Genomic DNA, 18,704 nt, shown 5'->3' with positions numbered 1-18,704 from the left:
AGCATACTCAAAAATGTCACTAGAAGTTGAAGGATGATGCCATAGCTTCATTTGCATATTCAAAGATTCGTTGTGATGGTTTGCCTATCCAAGTACAGATTTCGGTATATGACGAAGGAGGATTTTGTGAAGAGACTTAATCTACCCAAGATTATAAAATAGAATGTAGATTTATCGGAACAGAAATGAATAGGTGGCACCACAAGCGAATGCATTTCCAAAAATACTATACCTCAGTGGTTTTCAAAGTGGAGGCCGCGGCCCCCTTGGGGGCCGCCAGAGGGCGCCCGGGGGGCCTCAACAATTTGGTGTGTCCATCAAAGGGGGATATATTCAGAAGTCTGTATTTTTAATGTGTTTTAAAGACATCTTGCAAAAGGGGGGCCTCGGTCAAATGTTAATGCCATTTGGAGGCCTTGCCCTGGAAAAGTTTGGGAACCCCTGCTATACCTTCTACCAAATATATGGACAAAAGGATGCAGTGGTTGTGAGGAGTCCTGAAGTACACATTATGGAAACATTTACGGATAGAATAACTCACTTTTATTACTGTAAAAATCACCAAGAAGAGAGTTTAAAATGAAGCACAAAGACGTGTGATGGTGGGACAAAAACGATGATTGTTTGATGGGAGATTGTTGTTGGGAACAATGGTGGTCAGTAATTGGCTGTTGGGAACAATGGTAATCAGTGATTGGCTGTTGGGAACAACGGTAATCAGTGATTGGCTGTTGGGAACACTGGTGATCATTAATTGGCTGTTGGGAACAATGGTGATTAGTAATTGGCTGTTGGGAACAATGGTGATCAGTGATTGGCTGTTGGGAACAATGCTGATTAGTGATTGGCTGTAGGGAACAATGGTGATCAGTGATTGGCATTTTAGGAACAATAGTGATCAGTGATTGGCTGTTGGGAAGAATCGTGATCAGTGATTGGCTGTTGGGAACACTGGTAATCAGAGATTGGTTGATGGGAACAATGGTGATCAGTGATTGGTTGATGTACACAAGTACAACTCAGTCATACTGGTCTAACCAGCTGCTGCAATCCTTGTACATCAAATACATCCAGAAAAGAGCTTTTAAAATATCCTCTGACCACCCCCCCCCACCTTGCACTCATCATATTTAACCCTTCCCTTGACTAAACAAGCTGCTTCATAAACAGTTTCTTTCCTTCTGCTTTCAGATAATTCAGTTCATATTTATTTGATAACACGCTTCTTAGTTTCTTAGCTTCTTACTTTTTTAGCTTTTTACTTTTTTTTAGTATAAACTTCTCATCAATTTGTTGGTTCCTGTTTACTTTTGTTAACGGTTTTCTACATGACCCACGATGCCATTCATCTGCCCTCTGATAGCGGTGATAGTGGGAAATAGCTTGCTTCATTCATCTCTACCTACCAATCATTACTAATCCATCAGACCACTCATCTATAATAACAGTGACCCATAACATTGCTGTTTTTCTTCTAAATGTTGTTACAATGATGCTGTTAGATGATATATGCGACTTCGGTGCAGTATGACTCTCTTCCCACCCCGATTGTAAAACAAAATGTGATTGGTTGGAGCGAGAACGTGCTACAATTGGTCAGTGCACTGTGGCGGTAATCCGATTGGCTTGAGTAGATGGTGGGCGAAGTCCAACTATTTGTGGATTTGTGTGCACTTTTGACGCTAGAAATGTTTCATAACCTACAAATGCACAGGACTCACAAATGAATGCAAGGCAGAGTTGTGTTTGTGACATAAAAAACTATTTGTAATTTTTTTTTTTTTTTTAATATTTGCAAATCACATTTAATTTCTTTTTCTGAAACCACTAACATATATATTTGTGGATCTCCTTCAACGCATCTGTGAATTTGTTTAATTTTTGTAAATCTCACTACATTTATTTGTGGATCGTAATCTTTTTATTTGGAATTATGAAACAATTCTAACCTCCAGACATTAGAATACCCAAGAAATGGCTTAATCCCTAGTTAGTGCTGTACACTCAGAAGAACCAGCGGTCGATTTGAGACGCGCCCTGGTGTGTGCAAAAACTGAATGCGCGTCTGGCACCTGCCTATGCGCTTCAACCTGACCAGCGCGCTTCAACCTGACCAGCGCGCGCGCTGCCAATAGATCATCTAACAGTATTCGTGGAAGGAAAAAAGAAAAAAGTTTGACCAAAAAAAAAAAAAAAATTTTTTATAAAAAAAAGTCTAATTTGCTCCCACTTGTGGGGTGAAATAATAGCTAGATATACCGTTATTCTGATAACCACAACAATGTACAACAACTACTACTATTAATAATAAATAACATCATCATCATCATCATGTACAATAGCAGTGTTTTAGCTAAGAGCTGGCAGCTGAAGCCCAACAAATATATATTTATTTTAAACCTAGAAATAAAACTAAACCTGGGAAATATCACGTGTCAATCTTATGCCGTTTTAACTGGCAATTACAGCAACTCTAAATAAGTGAGCTCAATTCGAATAATTTAATGTTAAATGCTCAGATGAAGGCAGAAATAATATCCACAGTGTTGTTATTGTGTGCCGTTCACGGTTTTGCTAGCTAGCCAGCTACAGTAGTGGTGCTATGTCTATGTCTGTGGAGAGCAGACATGCATGTAGCAGACTTCATTGCCGGCTCTGTTGGAGGTAAATTCACTTTCTGGCTTTCTACACGGTCTGTATATAACGTTTATCCGTCGTCTTTATGACAATAATCTACATGAAAATGCTAGTGTGGCACTGACACTGTTGTGGTTAGCCTTTCTCTGGACTGTTTCCAGTAGCTCAGTTAGCTTAGCGGTTTAGAGGTTAGATATGGCGAAGGGCATGCTGCTTAAACTCGTATGTCTGTAGATAAATAAATGACATTCAGTACATTTCTTTCTATGAAACCTAACCCAAAAGCGTGTGGTGTTTGCGTCTGACTGCGAAGTGTTTGTATCTGTCATGTTTCTCTCCTGCTTTGTGGTGTCCAGGAGCTTTTGGAGTGGCAGTGGGCTATCCTCTGGACACTGTTAAGGTAATATTCACTGCTTTTTTATTTTATTTTATTTTTAAAAATTTTTTTAATAAGCACTGAATATGCTTATTTATAATCAACATGATTGCTGTGCATCACTGCCGTTTGAGATTGTGTTTTATTCAGGTCAGGATACAGACTCAGAGGAAGTTCGTTGGGGTTTGGCAGTGCATTCACACCACCTGCAGGAATGAAGGGGTATGTACGAGGTGTAATAAGGTATAACTAATGTTTTATTTCTCGTAGAATGAAATCCGTCTATAAGCTTGTACTGGATATTCACAGGTGTACGGCTTCTATAAAGGTATGTCGATGCCCATCACTACAGTGTCTATCAGCTCGTCTGTGGTGTTTGGCACATACAGGAATGTGCTTCAGGTGTTGCACCACCTGCGGGGTAAAAGCGCAGATGCCCCCAATGCCAAAAAGGACATCTTTCTAGCAGGCTTCGCTGGGGGGATTGCTCAGGTACCAGCCCAAGTGCAGTTTATTTTTCTATCAGACACACCAAGATTTCTTTATTGAGGGTTAGTACAGATCCGCAGTGTAATAAAACATGAGATAACAGTGCCTAATAGTCCTAATATGAAGCGAATAAAATTGCAGATTTTATGACGTCTTTTATACCTCAGCACTGCTGAATCCTTGAATTGGATCGGTCAGAAGGTGTTGATTAAATTTCTGACAGTAGCAGCAGCCCGGACTCGGTATTTCCCGGCTGTAATTCACGTCACAGGTTTGTAATCTAAACATGATATTGTTTCTAATATGATATTGTTTCTATAGTAACAGCTCACTTACAGGGACAAAAAAAGGGATAATTTCAAATACCTATAAAAGTTGATATTGCAAAGCTTCCTGTATTTATGGAAGGAGTCTCCAGTGTCATTGCATTCTAACAGTCAGTAAGTTTTCCGCTACGGGAAAGTCTTCAGACGAAACACTAATTGTGACTAATTATTAAGTCACAGAGATTCCCTTTAGTCATTTTGAGTGGAGTTCATTTTGAACAAGAAGACTGGCCTTAAATACTGTATAAGTATGAAATTAAAAGATTATTTTTAGCACCTGTCACATGACCTCCAGCCCTTATTCACACTCCCATCACCTGGAGCATCACAAAGGACTGGAAGGACTTTTGGATGTCTGTTTCCATAAAATTTGCTTCTATTGCAAATAATCATAAATATAAGCTATATGTATACTTTAAAATTTATATTTCAAGTACGTTGCTATAAAATTAAAAACAATTATTTTTAAGTGGATAACCAGACAAGGGTTAAGTAACTTATTTCAGTTTTATCTATGTTAAAATCTGCATGGGCTCCACGTTAAAATATAGTTTAATAATAAATAGTTCTTTATAAATTAGCATTAACCTCATGAGAAATATTTGAGTCACATAAAATATTAAATATTCCAAGGAAATTAAATAATAATAATAATAATAATAAAAAAGCAAAAGTTGAAGACCTTCCAGAAATGGTCCTGTTTTGAAAAGACGAATACCAGTTTTCAGCAGCACGGAAAGGGATATTAGTTATAACTCATACAGTTTTCACATCTGACTCGGGTGTTCCAGGTTTCAGTAATGTCTCCGGCGGACATTGTGAAAGTACGTCTTCAGTGTCAGACCCAACTGTATCAGCGATCTGACCTCACAGCCAGGCCTAAATACAACGGGCCTGTACACTGTCTATTAACCATCGCCCGTGAGGAAGGAGTGCTGGGCCTTTACAAGGGAGCTGGAGCCTTAGCTCTAAGAGACGGTCCGTCTTTCGCCACCTACTTCCTTGTCTATAACACTGTCTGTGACCGTCTGTCTCTGGACAAGAATGCTCAGCCAGGTAAAAGATTGCTTACTGTCCACAAAATTAAACTTTTACTGTGTTGAAACTTTAGAGACTCTAAAAGTATTTCTAAAGAGAAATACTTTTAAAGAGAAACAGTCTAAAGAGAGTATTTTGCTACACCAATGTAAACAAGTTTTTAATATGAGGAAACAGCATTTTGCATTGTGACAAACAATTGAAGACAGAGAGATTCTAATAGGATAGTGGTTTACCTGGACAAATAATTTAGCCTACTACTTAAACTGGTGTATGCTGTCATGTAATGTCATCCTCAAGAAAGTATGGCTTTGTAAGAAGACACCTGACCAATCATGCCTACAGTATACAGGTGCATCTAAAAAAAAATTAGAACATCATGGAAAAGTAAATTTTTTTCCCTGTAATTTAATTCAAAAAGTGGAACTTTCATATATTCTAGATTAATTACACATAAAGTGAAATATTACAAGGCTTTTTTGTTTTAATCTCGATGATTAAAGCTTACAGCTCATGGAAATAAAAAATCCAGCATCTCAAAATATTAGAATAAAGAATTTGTAATACAGAAATGTCGTCCTTGTGAAAAGTATGTTAATTTATGCACTCAATACTTGATCGGTCTCCTTTTGCATGAATTACTGCATCAATGCGGCGTGGCATGGAGGCGATCAGCCTGTGGCACTGCTGAGGTGTTCTGGAAGCCCAGGTTGCTTTGATAGCGGCCTTCAGCTCGTCTGTATTGTTGGGTCTGGTGTCTCTCATAGTTTCTGTATGGGGTTCGGGTCAGCGAGTTGGCTGTTCAATCAAGCACAGTAATACCATGTTCAGCAAACCAGTTACTAGTAGTTTTGGCACTGTGGGCAGGTGCCGAGTCCTGCTGGAAAAGGAAATCAGCATCTCCATAAAGCTCGTCAGCAGATGGCAGCATGAAGTGCTCTAAAATCTCCTGGTAGACGCTGCATCGACTCCCGACTTGAGAAAACACAGTGGACCAACACCAGCAGATGACATGGCATCTCAAATCATCACTGACTGTGGGAACTTCACACTGGACTTCAAGCAACTTGGATTCTGTGCCTCTCCACTCTCCCTCAAGACTTTGGGACCTTGATTTCCAAATGAAATGTAAAATTTACTTTCACCTTCCCCATGATTCCCCACTGAACCAGACTGAGAGATTAAAGGCACAGGAAACCTCTGCAGGTGTTTTGAGTTAATTAGCTGATTAGAGCTCTTCTCAAGTTGACGTTTCTGTATTATAAATTCTGTATTCTAATATTTTCAGATACTGGATTTGTGATTTCCATGAGCTGTAAGCCATAATAAAGATTAAAATAGCAAAAAAAAAAAGGTTTGAAATATTTCACTTTATGTGTATTGAATCTAGAATATATGAAAAGTTCCACTTTTTGAATTAAATTGCAGAAAAAAACCCTAACTTTTCCACTATATTCGAATTTTTTGAGAAGCACCTGTATGTACTTTTTGAACATCCCATTCCAGATTTAATTCCCCCTTTTCTGTTATATCCTCCACTCTTCTGGGAAGGCTTTCCACTAGAATTTGGGTAAGATTTGTGGTCATTCAGCCACACGAGCATTAGTTGGGTCATGCACTGATGTTAGGCGAGGAGGCCTGGGGTGCAGTCAGCGATCCAGTTCATCCCTAAAGTGTTCAGTGAGGTTGAGGTCGGGGCTCTGTGCAGGCCACTTGATTTCTTCCACTACCACCTTGGCAAGCCATGTCTTTATGGAGCTTGCTTTGTGCACAGAGGGGCATTGTCATGCTGGAACATGTCCTTTAGTTCCAGTGAATTACAGCATACAAAGGCATTCTATACAATTGTGTGCTTCCAACTTTGTGGCAACAGTTTGGGAAGATACGCATGAGTGTGATGGTCAAGTGTCCATAAGCTTTTTGGCCATAAAGCATACCATAAGTAACCAAAAACCATAAAATTTGCTTATACATAGTTCCATATACATTTTCCAGAGTGGAAGGTGGTGATGTTTGCTGGAGGATTTGCAGGGATGTGTGCCTGGAGTGTTGGGACCCCCATGGACGTGATAAAGTCCCGCTTACAGACTGATGGTGTGGGCAAGAGACACTACAGAGGATTTTTTCACTGCATAACAGAAAGCATCCGAACTGAAGGAACTGCCGTTCTTTTTAAAGGCCTCATGCTGAATTGTGTACGCGCCTTTCCAGTCAACATGGCAGTATTTGCCATGTACGAGCTGATCATTCGCTTTCTACGACCAAAGTCATAGGTCATTCTACTTATCATACTGCACTTACTCGCATATCACACCATGAATACGTGGAAACTGTTGAGAGAATTCGGGAAAATCATTCTCGAGTGACAAACCTGGTTTGATGGTGGACTTAATGAAAGTTTATTTATGACGTTTTAACTGGTTTGCATTGATTTGCAGTGACTACCTCTACTGAAAGCTTAATATAATTTTAATGAATATATTTATATCTGCATTATGTTTGATCATTTCCTGGTGAAACTAACACTACTGCTTCATATTGCCCATTGTACTACATATCATAACTTAATGGAAAACTGTATTAAGAGTCATTTGAACACACTTTAAACTGTTCTCACTAAAAGGGACCATTTTAATAGCCTATCATTCTTGTTGTTTTAAGCTAATATCTATCTACCCTGTCTGTAGTTTGTGTAATACAGTGGTTGTGTGTTACTAACATGTAGGTCTGATGGATACCTCAGAACCTTAGGGACAGTGAAGTAACCAGAACTTTTGTTTTGGAATGTTAATAATGATAATAGTGTGTATGGGGAGCTCAGCAGAACACCATATATATCAGATGACGAACTGGTAAATACAACCTCACTCTGTTTGGATGCTTATCAGAAGATATTCCAATAATCAGAATTAAAAAAGGATGGAGTTTTTTTGTAAAAATATTAAAGAAATATGTTTGTTTGTTTTTTTCAAACAAATGCTTCTTGCAATTAAATCGGAACATGGACAGAAGCAGTGAAAATTCACACTTGTGTATTATCCAGAAGCCCACATTTCCTAGTTCCATTTCTTACGGACATTAACGTCTATTAATGCACCACACATGAGGTGGATAGAGATTACTATCATTTTCTCTTAACAAAGAAACTACTGGATATTTAATTTCCTAAAATTTTTATTTTATTTTGAAATTAATATATCAGTGTACTTGAATGTGATTAGTTTGATTTGTGTGTGATTGAGACAACTGTAATAACATATACAACTCTCATCCCAACTTCTTACTTTATAATATTTTCAATGGATTTATATGTACTCTATCAAAATGTAAACATATGAACAATGCCTCTTGCAGCTTGGTAACTTCTTACATGGAAATTACACCTTTACTGAATTAGTTTGCATATCAACTACATAAATTAGAATAAAATTTGTCTGAGCTACTTCATGCTTATGGATGGTTAAATATCGGACGAGTATGGCTGTTATTCATCTGGTTTATTTGTAAGGAATCTTGCTGGACATCACTGTGATGTCCTGGTGTGTTGTGGATATTGCGGGACTGTATAACGATCTAGACCGTAATTCATATAGTGAGAGCTACCACTTCATCTTCCTCCTTCAGTTCCATTTCTTTCCTTATACTAGAAATCGAAGTCTAGCTTCCGTGGAGTCATAAACTGCTTGACCATGTCATCTGTAACTTGTTTGCGTCTCTCTTGGTGAGATGCGATCATTGGTTGAAGGGTTTCGATTAGACATTTCTTAAGCTCGCCAGTCAGGAGTGCTCCACTGGTATAATCCTGCAAAAAAAAACAACAATGTATTGGCTTCCTTGGAAAAAAAAAAAAAGTTTAATAACATTTGTTTTGTGCTTGAAAGAAAATGTCATATATTGGTTCTGCAGTCTTTATATACCTGTCGGATTTTCTCCAGCTGTTCGTCATCTTCGAGGAAGAAAGTCAAGTACATGAATGACACGTCCACATCTGGGTTTCCGCCATATTTCCTGTGCTCCTCTACAGTGTCTTTCCCCCCAGAGAATGCATGCTTGTTGACCTGTGTGATCCAGATTCAAGTTATTCTTTAGGATCTTAAGAGGTATGGTGTTGATTTGCATTTTTTTTTTTTGTTTAAGATTTTTCCATTGTTTTTGTTCTGACCTGAACAGGATGTCATGCCAAGTTCTCTTATTTGAATGTTTTTAATTCAATTCAATTTTATTTGTAAAGCGCTTTTAACAATGGAAATTGTCTCAAAGCAGCTTTACAGAAACATAAACACAGGATACAGATTTTAAGTGTGTGAATTTATCTCTATTGAGCGAGCCGGTGGTGAGGAAAAACTCATTAAGATAATATGAGGAAGAAACCGTTAGAGGAACCAGACTCAGAAGGGAACCTGTCCTCATCTGGGTAACAACGGATAGTGTGAAAGTAAAGGAAAGTTCTTTATGGTTTTAACATGAAGTCTGTTTTTAACCCCAATAGTTAAAAAACCAAAAGGAACAAAAAACAAAACACAGTGCTTAGCTGTTTGTGTGTGTGTCTCTGCGGAAAAGCTTGTACGGTACCTTCGTTTTGATCTGTTTGGGTGTGTCAGTCAGGAAGATGGAGGAGTTCGGGTCACTAGCGCTCATCTTGGTCTGAGCTCCTTGTAATGCAGGGAAAAAAGTGGAGTGCAGAAGAGCAGGCTTGGGGTAGCCTACTCGAGGAGCAACGTCTCGTGTCATGCGGAAATATGGGTCCTGAATTGACAAGTGTATATACATATTTTTTTTTTTAAATACTCTTAATAAATCATGTCTGTTTAAAATTAGTATGAAAATAATGTACAACACCAATTCCGAAAAAGTTGTGGCAGTATGGAAAATGTTAATAAAAACAAAGAGGAGTGAATGTAAATGTACTTTGACTTGTATTTAAAACAAAAAAAAATGTCTAATGACAAGGTATTTGATGTTTTACCTAATCAACTGCATAATTTTTTTTGAAGGTAAACATTTTATTTTGAAATTGATGCATGCAACATGTTCCAAAAAAGTTGGGACAGGGGTAATTTAGGACTAATAGCAATGTTAAGGCTTTAATATGCAAAGCAGAAGCCGTACATCAGCACTGTCCAGAAGCGCCACAGACTTCTCTGGGCAGATGGACAGTAGCAAAGTGGAATCGTATTTTGTGGTCCGATGAGTCAACATTTCAAATAGTCGTGTTTTCCGGGCCAAAGAGGAAAAGGACCATCCAAACTGTTATCAGCATCAGGTCCAAAAGCCAGTGTGTCATTGTATGGGGGTGTGTCACTGCCCATGGCATGGGTAACTTACACATCTGTGAGAGCAGCATTAATGCAGAAAGATATGTACACATTTTGGAGCTACATATGCTTCCATCCAGAGCAGGACAACGCCAAACCACAGCAGAGAGTGCGGGTGCTAGCATGGCCTGCCTGCAGTCCTGACCTGTCTCTGATTGAGAATGTGTGGTGCATTATGAAGCGCAAAACAAGGCAACAAAGGTCCTGCACAGTTGTGCAGCTGAAGAAATGCATAATGGATGAATGGGGGTAAAATTCCGCTTGCTAAGCTTAACCAACTGGTGTCGCCCTGTCCAAACGCTTAATAAGTGTTATTAAAAGAAAAGCTGATGTTACACAGCGGTAAACCGTCGACTGTCCCAACTTTTGTGGAGTGTGTTGCAGTCATCAGATTTGAAATGAGTGTATATTTTCAAAAATAAATTAAATCCACAAAATCAAATAATATGTTTTCAATATAGTACAGGGTGATTGGAATTTTCAAATGACACTGTGTTTTTTTGCATTTTCCATACCGTCCCAACTTTTTTCGGAATTGGGGTTGTATATTTGAGACACAGTTTACACAACCTTAACCTTAACTTTATTCTATTTGTAGCGAAAGGCAAAATGTGTGGTGTTTAAGTGTTTTCATATTTTGATAGTATATTTTTATTTTCATTATGATATTGCTCACACACCACTGTAACATCCCTGGGCTGTTCTCTGTAGAATCATGCTGACCGGCTAGCCAACACATATGTTGCTATATGTGCTACATTTTGAGTTTTAATTTATGCAAATGCTGCATTTCAGTCAAATGGTAACCTTTGAACCTAAACCTTAGAAAATCTTGTGCTCAGCTTTTCTATTAAGCCAGCATTCTGGCAAATAAATAAATAAACAAAATAACCACAAGCTCACTTACCTGGTCAATAGCACAGGGGATGAGACACTGCAAATCTTTCCTGCTGTTGAAGATTTGCGGGAAAGAGCTGCTGAAGGAAGGAGCTGCCTGTATTGCAGGAAAACTAATCTTTCCTTGAGATAAATAGTACACAGAGGCAGAGATTTGTTGAGGACAAACCATTTTGCACCCAGATTCTTGGCTTGACAATCTAAATTCATTTCGGACACAGTAGTATTAGTTTTAGGGTAACTCACCAATGCAGTCACTGTCTGTGAATCCAAATATGCCTTTAACTTGGTTAAAAGTTACATGCTTCTGTATTTTCACCACATTTCTATAGAATGATGAACTCATGCTGCAGGGATAAAGACACATCACGAGCACATATGAATCATGTATAGTCAAGATCTCAAAGCGGTACTCCTGAACCTACATTTCTATGCCTTCAATTCTGACAGTACTAACACAGCCATCTTTAATAATTCCTCAGTTTCATTAACTTGAATGAATTCAAATGTTTTGCGCCTTTCCTTTATGCACTAATAGGCCAAATCAACAAAACTATTTCCAATGATCATTTTACTGAACTAATTGGATTGGTTCTTTTTTTAATTGTAACACCAGGGCAGCATTCATAAGGAAAAAAAGTTTGGTGAAAAGATTCACATTCTCATCCTTGTACACTGCGCTGTTATTTACCCCATATAGTCTAGATCTGAGAAAATGAAGGTCTTATTGACATCAAATCCACAGGCGATGATGTCTTTGGCGTTCTCCACAGCAAAGCGGTAGCACTGCTCCTGCGTCAGATCCTTCCACAGATACTTCTCATCATCGGTCAGCTGGATGACCAAAGGCACGTTAAACACATCCTGAAGCCACCTATGGGATGTGTGAATATTAAAACCTTTTAGTCTGGCAGCTGGCTTTGGAATACTAAGCAATGTATGAATTTAAAGTCCTCTGTGACTGAAGCAGTGGCTCGGATACTTTCTCCTCTAATTACTGCAAACAAATGAATTCCAGTGACTGCTGTGTCAAACTAAACAAGTTTGTAGATAGTTGACAAAGAAAGGTGTCCTGGCTATTATTTTATGGTGCTTGAAAAACATGGCATTCAGCACACCGTTGAGATGATTCTCACATTAACACCGCCTGCCCAGGATCAATGACCTTGTTATAGATGCAGTATACAGTCCCCGCCGAAACTATTGGAACAGCAAGGCCAATTCTTTTTTTTTCCGCTACACACTGAAGACATTCGGGTTTGAGCTCAAAAGATGAATATGAAACAACAGATCAGAATTTCAGCTTTCATTTCCTGATATTTACATCTATATGTGTTACACGCCTTAAGTGGCAGACTAACCATTTTTTTTGGGGTGTGCATAAGTACTGGAACACAGTCTTAAAGTAACTAGTACTTGCAGTAACTGCCTCATTCTTGCGACTCATTGGCATCACCAAATTGTTGGTTTCTTATTTTGTTTTGCCTTTCCAGGCTTGTACCACAGCTTCTTTCAACTGTTGTTTGTTTTGGGTGGGTTCTCCCTTCAGTCTCTTTCTGCATTCTTCTTTTGTGATGTTTTTCCTGGCTTGTACTGTAGCTTCTTTCAGCTGTTGTTTGTTTTGGGTGGGTTCTCCCTTTAGTCTCTTCTTCAGTAGGTGAAATGCATGTTTGATTGGGTTAAGGTCTGGTGATTGACTTGGCCAGTCTAAAACCTTCCACTTTTCTCCCTTGATTAAGTCCTTTGTTGAGTTGGTAGTGTGTTTTGAGTCATTGTCTTGCTGCATGATGAAGTTCCTCCCAATTAGATTGGATGCATTTCTCTGTAAACTGGCAGACAAAATATTTCTATAGACTTCTGAATTCATTCTGCTGCTACCATCATGAGTTACATCATAAATAAAGATTAATGAGCCTGTTCCAGAAGCAGCCATGCAAGCCCAAGCCATGACACTACCTCCGCCATGTTTCACAGATGATTCGGCCTTTCCATCACTTTGGTAGAGGTTTATATTGGTCCCAGACCTTTTGTGGCTCATCTCTGTATTTCTTTGCAAATTTCAATCTGGCCTTCTGATTCGTACTGCTGATAAGTAGTTAGCATCTTGTGGTATGGCCTCTCTATTTCTGCTCTGAAGTCTTGTTTGAATGGTGGATTGTGATACCTTAACCCCTGCCCTGTGGAGATGTTGGTAATGTCACTGACTCGTTTTTGGGTTTGTCTTCACAGCTCTCACAATGTTTGTCATTAACTGCTGTTGTTTTCCTTGGCCGACCCATTTGGTGTCTGTTTTATTGGCTAGGCCCAATTCTTGTGCCATGGCTCTGATAAATCATCCCTCTTTTCTCAGCTTCAACATGGCTCACTTTTCTCCCATAGACAACTCCATTGTCTTCATGTTGGTTTGTCCTTTTTTAAACAACAAATGCAGTCTTCACAGGAGAAACCAAGGGCTCAAACTAAAAGTAGACATTCAGAAATATTAACTGTTTAAACAATTAGTCTGGACAAACCTGGGCAAGAAGAAACACTGGTCAGTCACGTGTTCCAATAATTCTGATCACTTGAAAAATGGGTCGGTTCAAACAAAAGGTGCCATGTTCTTCGCTGCTTAACACATCTAGATGTAAATATGAGGAAATTAAAACTGAAACTCTGATTTACCATCTCATATATTTTTTTTTTATCTAAAACCCAAATGTCTTCAGTGTATAGCAAAAAGAAAAGAATTGGCCTTGCCATTCCAATACTTTTAGAGGGGACTGTATATGGCCAAAAGTATGTGGACACCTGACCATCACATCCATTTGTGGGCCTTCATCAAAAATGGACCAGCTATAGGGGATGGAGAAGGTCCACCACCAGTGCCAAAGGAGTAGATTATGACAAGCTCATAGGTGGGTGTTCATACAGTAGCATACTGTTGCTACAAAGTTGGAAGCACACAACTGTATCGGATGTCTTTGTATGCTGTAGGATTACAATGTACCTTGACTTGAACTAAGAGGCCCAATCGTATTGCAGCACGACAATGCCCCTATACACAAGATTAGATCCATGAAGACGAAGATCCATGAATACGGAAAACTGATTCACAATATTCATGACTATTTAGTATGAATGCTGGTTATGACACGGGTTTATCTAATGAAGGATGCACCATTCTCAATGTGCTAATGCTTTTTTAACAACTCTGAGTGAGCTAACTCTGCTAGACATGGATAAAACTCACTTTATAATATTACTGTAGCATCAGCATGGACATCCTTTGCCTTGAAGTAGTTAGTTAACCATCCAAATATATCTAAGCCTGAGCAACTGATATCTGATGAAGAAAAAACTGCTTTAAACAATTAAAGTCTTTACAGTTATTTGTCAGTCTGAGGTGCATTCAGAATTCTTGATCATGAACATACTCACTTAGTGAAGATGAAGGGAATAAGGTGACCCACATGCATCGCTTCTGAGGAAGGCCCTCTGCCTGTGTACAGAAAGAATGACTTCTTGTTCTCGTAGGCGTCCAGGACCTGATGCATATCTCTTCAAAAATAAATAAATAAATAAATAAATAAACATAACATAAAAACATTGCAACACTGTAGAGGGTATTAATATTAATGACATTCATTTTTTTTTGACCAGGGCCAACCTGTGAGAGAAGAAGACTCCTCGGCGGAGGAAGCGGTGAGGTGTTTGCTCTGTGATTCTGCCTATTCTGTCAATCAGTTCCTGATCAATCTTACTGCTTCCGAACCTCACTGTGAACATAAAATGCCCCGTTTTAAGCGTTCCTAAGATATGATCAGTCAGCTCTTAAAACTCAATGCTGTGCTGCGTAAGGAATAAAACAGGACGGGGGCACACTGTTGTTACATATAAAAATAATCAATGATCAGGTTTGCGTGATGCAGGACACCACTGTTTTATTCCTTTTATACTACAGCGATTTGCCGCTGACTAGAATCTTTTATTTATAATTGTGTGATGTATCGATTTTTTTATCCGTTGTTGTTAAATAACAACACAGCAATACATATTCCTGTTAATGAGCTTTTACTATAGAAACAATAACGTATCAAAGTTCAGTTTAACTGAACGTATTAGAACAAGCTCATTAATGTAGCTGCTGGTATACAAAAAATAATAATAATAAAAAAGGTCAAAACACCTTCTGACCAATCGGATTCAAGACTTCGACAGTACTGTGGTTTAAAAGAATTTGACGAACGCGTAGGTCTGTTTAAATCAAACCAAGGCCTTCTCAGCAAGTGTACTTTTCATGGACTTACACAGAATCATCTACGGTTTGTAAATGCAGCAGTATGAACACCGACCTATGAGCTTGTCGTAATCCACTCCTTTGGCATTGGTGGTGGACACGTTCCAGGGGTCCACCTGGTCATCTCCATCCTCTGTAGCTGGTCCATTACTGCTTGATGAAATGTCAGTGGGGGGACAACCGGCCTTGTATTCTTGCCCTGTGATTGTTTTGTAATGAACCTTCAGCTTGAGCAGCAGCTGTACAGCAGCATCGATCTCAGCCTGAACAAACACATTATATTCTGTAATTACGAATACGAGCCTCAGCTGACTGAATAATTAATCACCAATAATAATTAAAAAAATTAAAACGGGATGGACAGAACAATAGAACTGAGAAGGTTTCTGTGCAAATTTATTATTATTTTAAACATTACCAGACACTCATAAAAATGCAGTTGTTATTACTTACTTTAGCAGCCTTCTCTGACTTTAGGACTCGGACTTGGTCTCCTTGGAGGTTCAGTTTCTCGTAAAGTTGCATGGGCGTCAGATCACACGTGACGTCTCCCTGACAGTCTGCCATATTTTACCCTTTTATTGAAAGAAAGGAAAAAAAAGCATGTCTTTCAGTTTAACGTTAACCTGCTACGATGAATCATAACTTAAGCGCGAGTGTGTGGTACATGATAGCGGTCCTGCGTGACTGGAATATTTTGTCAGCCATGATCATAAGGACTTATACATACAGAAAACCCATAATTTCAGCTCATTTAATACAATCAGAAATAAACAGACTTTTTTTTTTTAATATTTGCATTTGTATGATTCTCATCTCTAATAAAACGGCAGAACCAAAACCAGTGATGTAATTCCAATTAGTAACATAAAGGGATTAAATTAAATAATAGCTTTTTCTGAGTACTGTGGATCGGTGCCTGATCGGTACCCCCCCACACATGTGTGAATGATTGTGTGGATGTGTGTGTGTGCTCGTTGCCCTGTTAGTGTTCCTGAGGGGTTTCGGCTAAGGATCCACCTCAGTGATCCGCTGACAGATGAACGGTTAGACTCAACAATCACGCGTTGTCATGTAAATGTACAGCATATGTAATAAATACACAAAGTGCTTTCTCAATTAGACTCTTGATACAATCGTACTGATCCACTAAGATATTTGAAATCATTATTCTATCATCTATGAAATATTTCTAACCATGTCTTGTCAGGAAACACGTTAATATTTAGCGGCGCCGGAATGTTTCTGCTCTCGTTGTTAGGCATGGGGCGATGTCTTACCGTTTGCGATATACCGGTAGAAATTCTCCCCACAATAAGAATGAGTCTTCCCGCGATAATAACGATAAAGCCTAGTTGATAACGTATTTCTGTGCGTGACCTGTTCGCAGCTCTGTTTAACGCAATAAATACCAGAAAATATTGTGATATACTTTTAAGTCCATATCGCCCATCCCTACTCATTGTAAACGACAAGATTTATTACGCTGGTAAACGATTCGTTCGAGGCAGGCTATTTGCTATACTGTATTTGATCTCATTGTGATTTGATTTCATTCAGAAATGTGTTTAAGTTATAACGTGTACCGTGTCTAACTTTTTTCTTTCAGCACACAACAGAAATATAATTTCTTGTAATTGATTGTCCACAAACTTGTGCCTCTCTATTATACTGTACGTTCAGCGTTGATAAATGCTTGTGTATGGACGTTATTACGCAGATGTTATGCTTATAAATGTACGACAGTTATGTGTCTGAGCATGACAATTAATTGTCGCCATTTCGTAATTGTAACAATAACAACCTAACAAAAAACAAACAAACAAAAAACAATGCGTGTCTTCCAATGTGTGCTTTATGTTGGAATGATATGAGGTTTGAGAGTTGAAATGGAAATCAAGGACAGACAAAAAATGCTCATAAATAGTATTGATAAAGTTTACAGTGTAAAAAGTCTGTACGTTCATCTTGTGTTATGGGAATATAGCAGATGTATGGGGGCCCTGCCAAAACATTTTTTGTTTTACCACCATTGGTCTAGAAATTGAAAAGATCACACTGCATGTCTAAAAGATGTGTTCATTCATTTCTTTTTTAAGAAATCAACATTATTATTATTATTATTATTATTATTTTTTAAGAAATCTTTTGAATTGTTACTTAGAACAGTTTCTCAATCCTGGTCCTCCTGGAATACCCCTGTCCTGTATATTTCAGTTTTTCTCTCACCTATCTAAGCTCAGGCTTCTTAAATCCTGATTAGTTATAGTGACTAACTGAGTTAGAAACAGGGAAATGATTCAAATCTGTCAGACAGGGGAACCCCAGGACCTCACAACTGACAGGCGAGTGTGCTCATCTCATTTTCTCATCCAGGAGTTTACAGTAGAGTTCTTTAAATAAAACCCGCGGCATTAAATCAACGCAGCAGCGTTAACACGATGCAAGTCCTACACATTAGTCCAGCAGGCTTCCCTGGTTCGCCATCACGTAAATTCAGCATGAAACCAGCATATGGTCACCTACCTTAACTGACTGCTGGTCAATTATGTACATTATGGTATTGTGGCTGACTCTGAGACACTAACAGTGTAAAAAAACAAGTTTATGAATGTTAATTTTAATAAAAGAAGTTAGAAAGGAGTACGGTACCGTTTCGTGTTCGTGGAGCCGGCTTTTCCTTCAATACATTCCACTTGCATCAGATCTCCCCAACGTCAGTGTGACAGCAAAAAACACTCCCGGGTGCAACACAGAAAACAGACAAAGTTCCGGATACTGCGTTAAATCCAAAGATTACTGATATGAGATTACGATCGAGTTAAATTGGTCTATTCCACACACAAATGTTCTTGATTTTTTTTTTAACTAAACGAAAAACGTGTAGTGATATTTTGTGAAACAAACAAATCAATATCAATTAAGTATACAATACATTATTATAATTGATAGTCTGAATAATTGGACCTGCTTCAGTGAATTAACTTCATATGCTACGATTTGAACATTCATCATGAACAACTGCTAGTTTAGTTTGTGATGGTTATGTTGCAGCAGAAATTTTTTTTGTGAAAAAAAATCGAACTTTTGGAGTCGACTCTTGATTCACGATGACCGGGACCAGAGAATCGACTCCTTTTTGGATCAGCTCCCAGCCCTACTCTTTAGTAACACTGCACCAGTGAAAATGTCACCAGGGATTGAAGTAAAAGATTTCGTTACATTACACGGGTAGACAGTAGTCATACACATACATACATATATATGTATGTACGTACACACACACACACACATAATGTCTTATACCCAAGGGCAATAAAGTAAACGAGTGAAAAGGCTGAGAAGTG

At 38.5% G+C, this 18,704-nt stretch overlaps 2 protein-coding genes across 4 annotated transcripts; one reads left to right on the top strand and one right to left on the bottom strand.

The window, feature by feature from the left end:
- The first annotated feature begins 505 nt into the window (after positions 1-505).
- On the top strand, positions 506-8,117 carry slc25a47b (solute carrier family 25 member 47b). 3 transcript variants are annotated; one of them, XM_053632889.1, is made up of 6 exons: positions 506-2,664; positions 2,994-3,037; positions 3,164-3,235; positions 3,323-3,505; positions 4,620-4,884; positions 6,862-8,117. In XM_053632889.1, the coding sequence occupies exons 1-6, from the start codon at positions 2,628-2,630 to the stop codon at positions 7,137-7,139; spliced, it is 879 nt and encodes a 292-aa protein (XP_053488864.1). In that variant the 5' UTR covers positions 506-2,627; the 3' UTR covers positions 7,140-8,117. The 3 variants fall into 3 exon arrangements, with proteins under 3 accessions (XP_053488864.1, XP_053488865.1, XP_053488867.1); XM_053632890.1 differs by lacking the exons at positions 506-2,664; positions 2,994-3,037 and having other exon boundaries at positions 3,136-3,235; positions 3,323-3,341; XM_053632892.1 differs by lacking the exons at positions 506-2,664; positions 2,994-3,037; positions 3,164-3,235; positions 3,323-3,505 and adding an exon at positions 3,646-3,773.
- Positions 8,021-18,341, bottom strand: LOC128612585 (tryptophan--tRNA ligase, cytoplasmic). The gene is made up of 11 exons (XM_053632886.1): positions 18,010-18,341; positions 15,811-15,932; positions 15,413-15,620; positions 14,728-14,836; positions 14,499-14,618; positions 11,770-11,952; positions 11,325-11,425; positions 11,089-11,201; positions 9,439-9,612; positions 8,784-8,924; positions 8,021-8,668 (listed from the first exon to the last, which is right to left on the bottom strand). Exons 2-11 carry the CDS (start codon positions 15,922-15,924, stop codon positions 8,510-8,512), a joined length of 1,422 nt encoding a protein of 473 aa, XP_053488861.1. The 5' UTR covers positions 15,925-15,932; positions 18,010-18,341; the 3' UTR covers positions 8,021-8,509.
- Positions 18,342-18,704: the final 363 nt, after the last annotated feature.

The sequence above is a fragment of the Ictalurus furcatus genome, chromosome 9 (genome assembly GCF_023375685.1).
Source record: "Ictalurus furcatus strain D&B chromosome 9, Billie_1.0, whole genome shotgun sequence".
Lineage (NCBI taxonomy): Eukaryota > Metazoa > Chordata > Actinopteri > Siluriformes > Ictaluridae > Ictalurus > Ictalurus furcatus.
The sequence above is the reverse complement of the archived record's forward strand: the minus strand, read 5'-3'. Positions and strand labels throughout refer to the sequence as shown.

Bases quoted from the DNA above. Each gene is read 5' to 3' on its own strand.
- slc25a47b (XM_053632889.1), top strand. From the start codon at position 2,628: ATGCATGTAGCAGACTTCATTGCCGGCTCTGTTGGAG. The intron at 3,038-3,163 runs GTAATATTCACT...TGTTTTATTCAG, and splicing joins ATCCTCTGGACACTGTTAAG to GTCAGGATACAGACTCAGAG. The intron at 3,506-4,619 runs GTACCAGCCCAA...CGGGTGTTCCAG, and splicing joins TCGCTGGGGGGATTGCTCAG to GTTTCAGTAATGTCTCCGGC.
- LOC128612585 (XM_053632886.1), bottom strand. From the start codon at position 15,924: ATGGCAGACTGTCAGGGAGACGTCACGTGTGATCTGACGCCCATGCAA. The intron at 14,619-14,727 runs GTTGGCCCTGGT...TTATTTTTGAAG, and splicing joins GGAGTCTTCTTCTCTCACAG to AGATATGCATCAGGTCCTGG. The intron at 11,426-11,769 runs GTAAATAACAGC...TTATCCCTGCAG, and splicing joins TCAGATCTAGACTATATGGG to CATGAGTTCATCATTCTATA.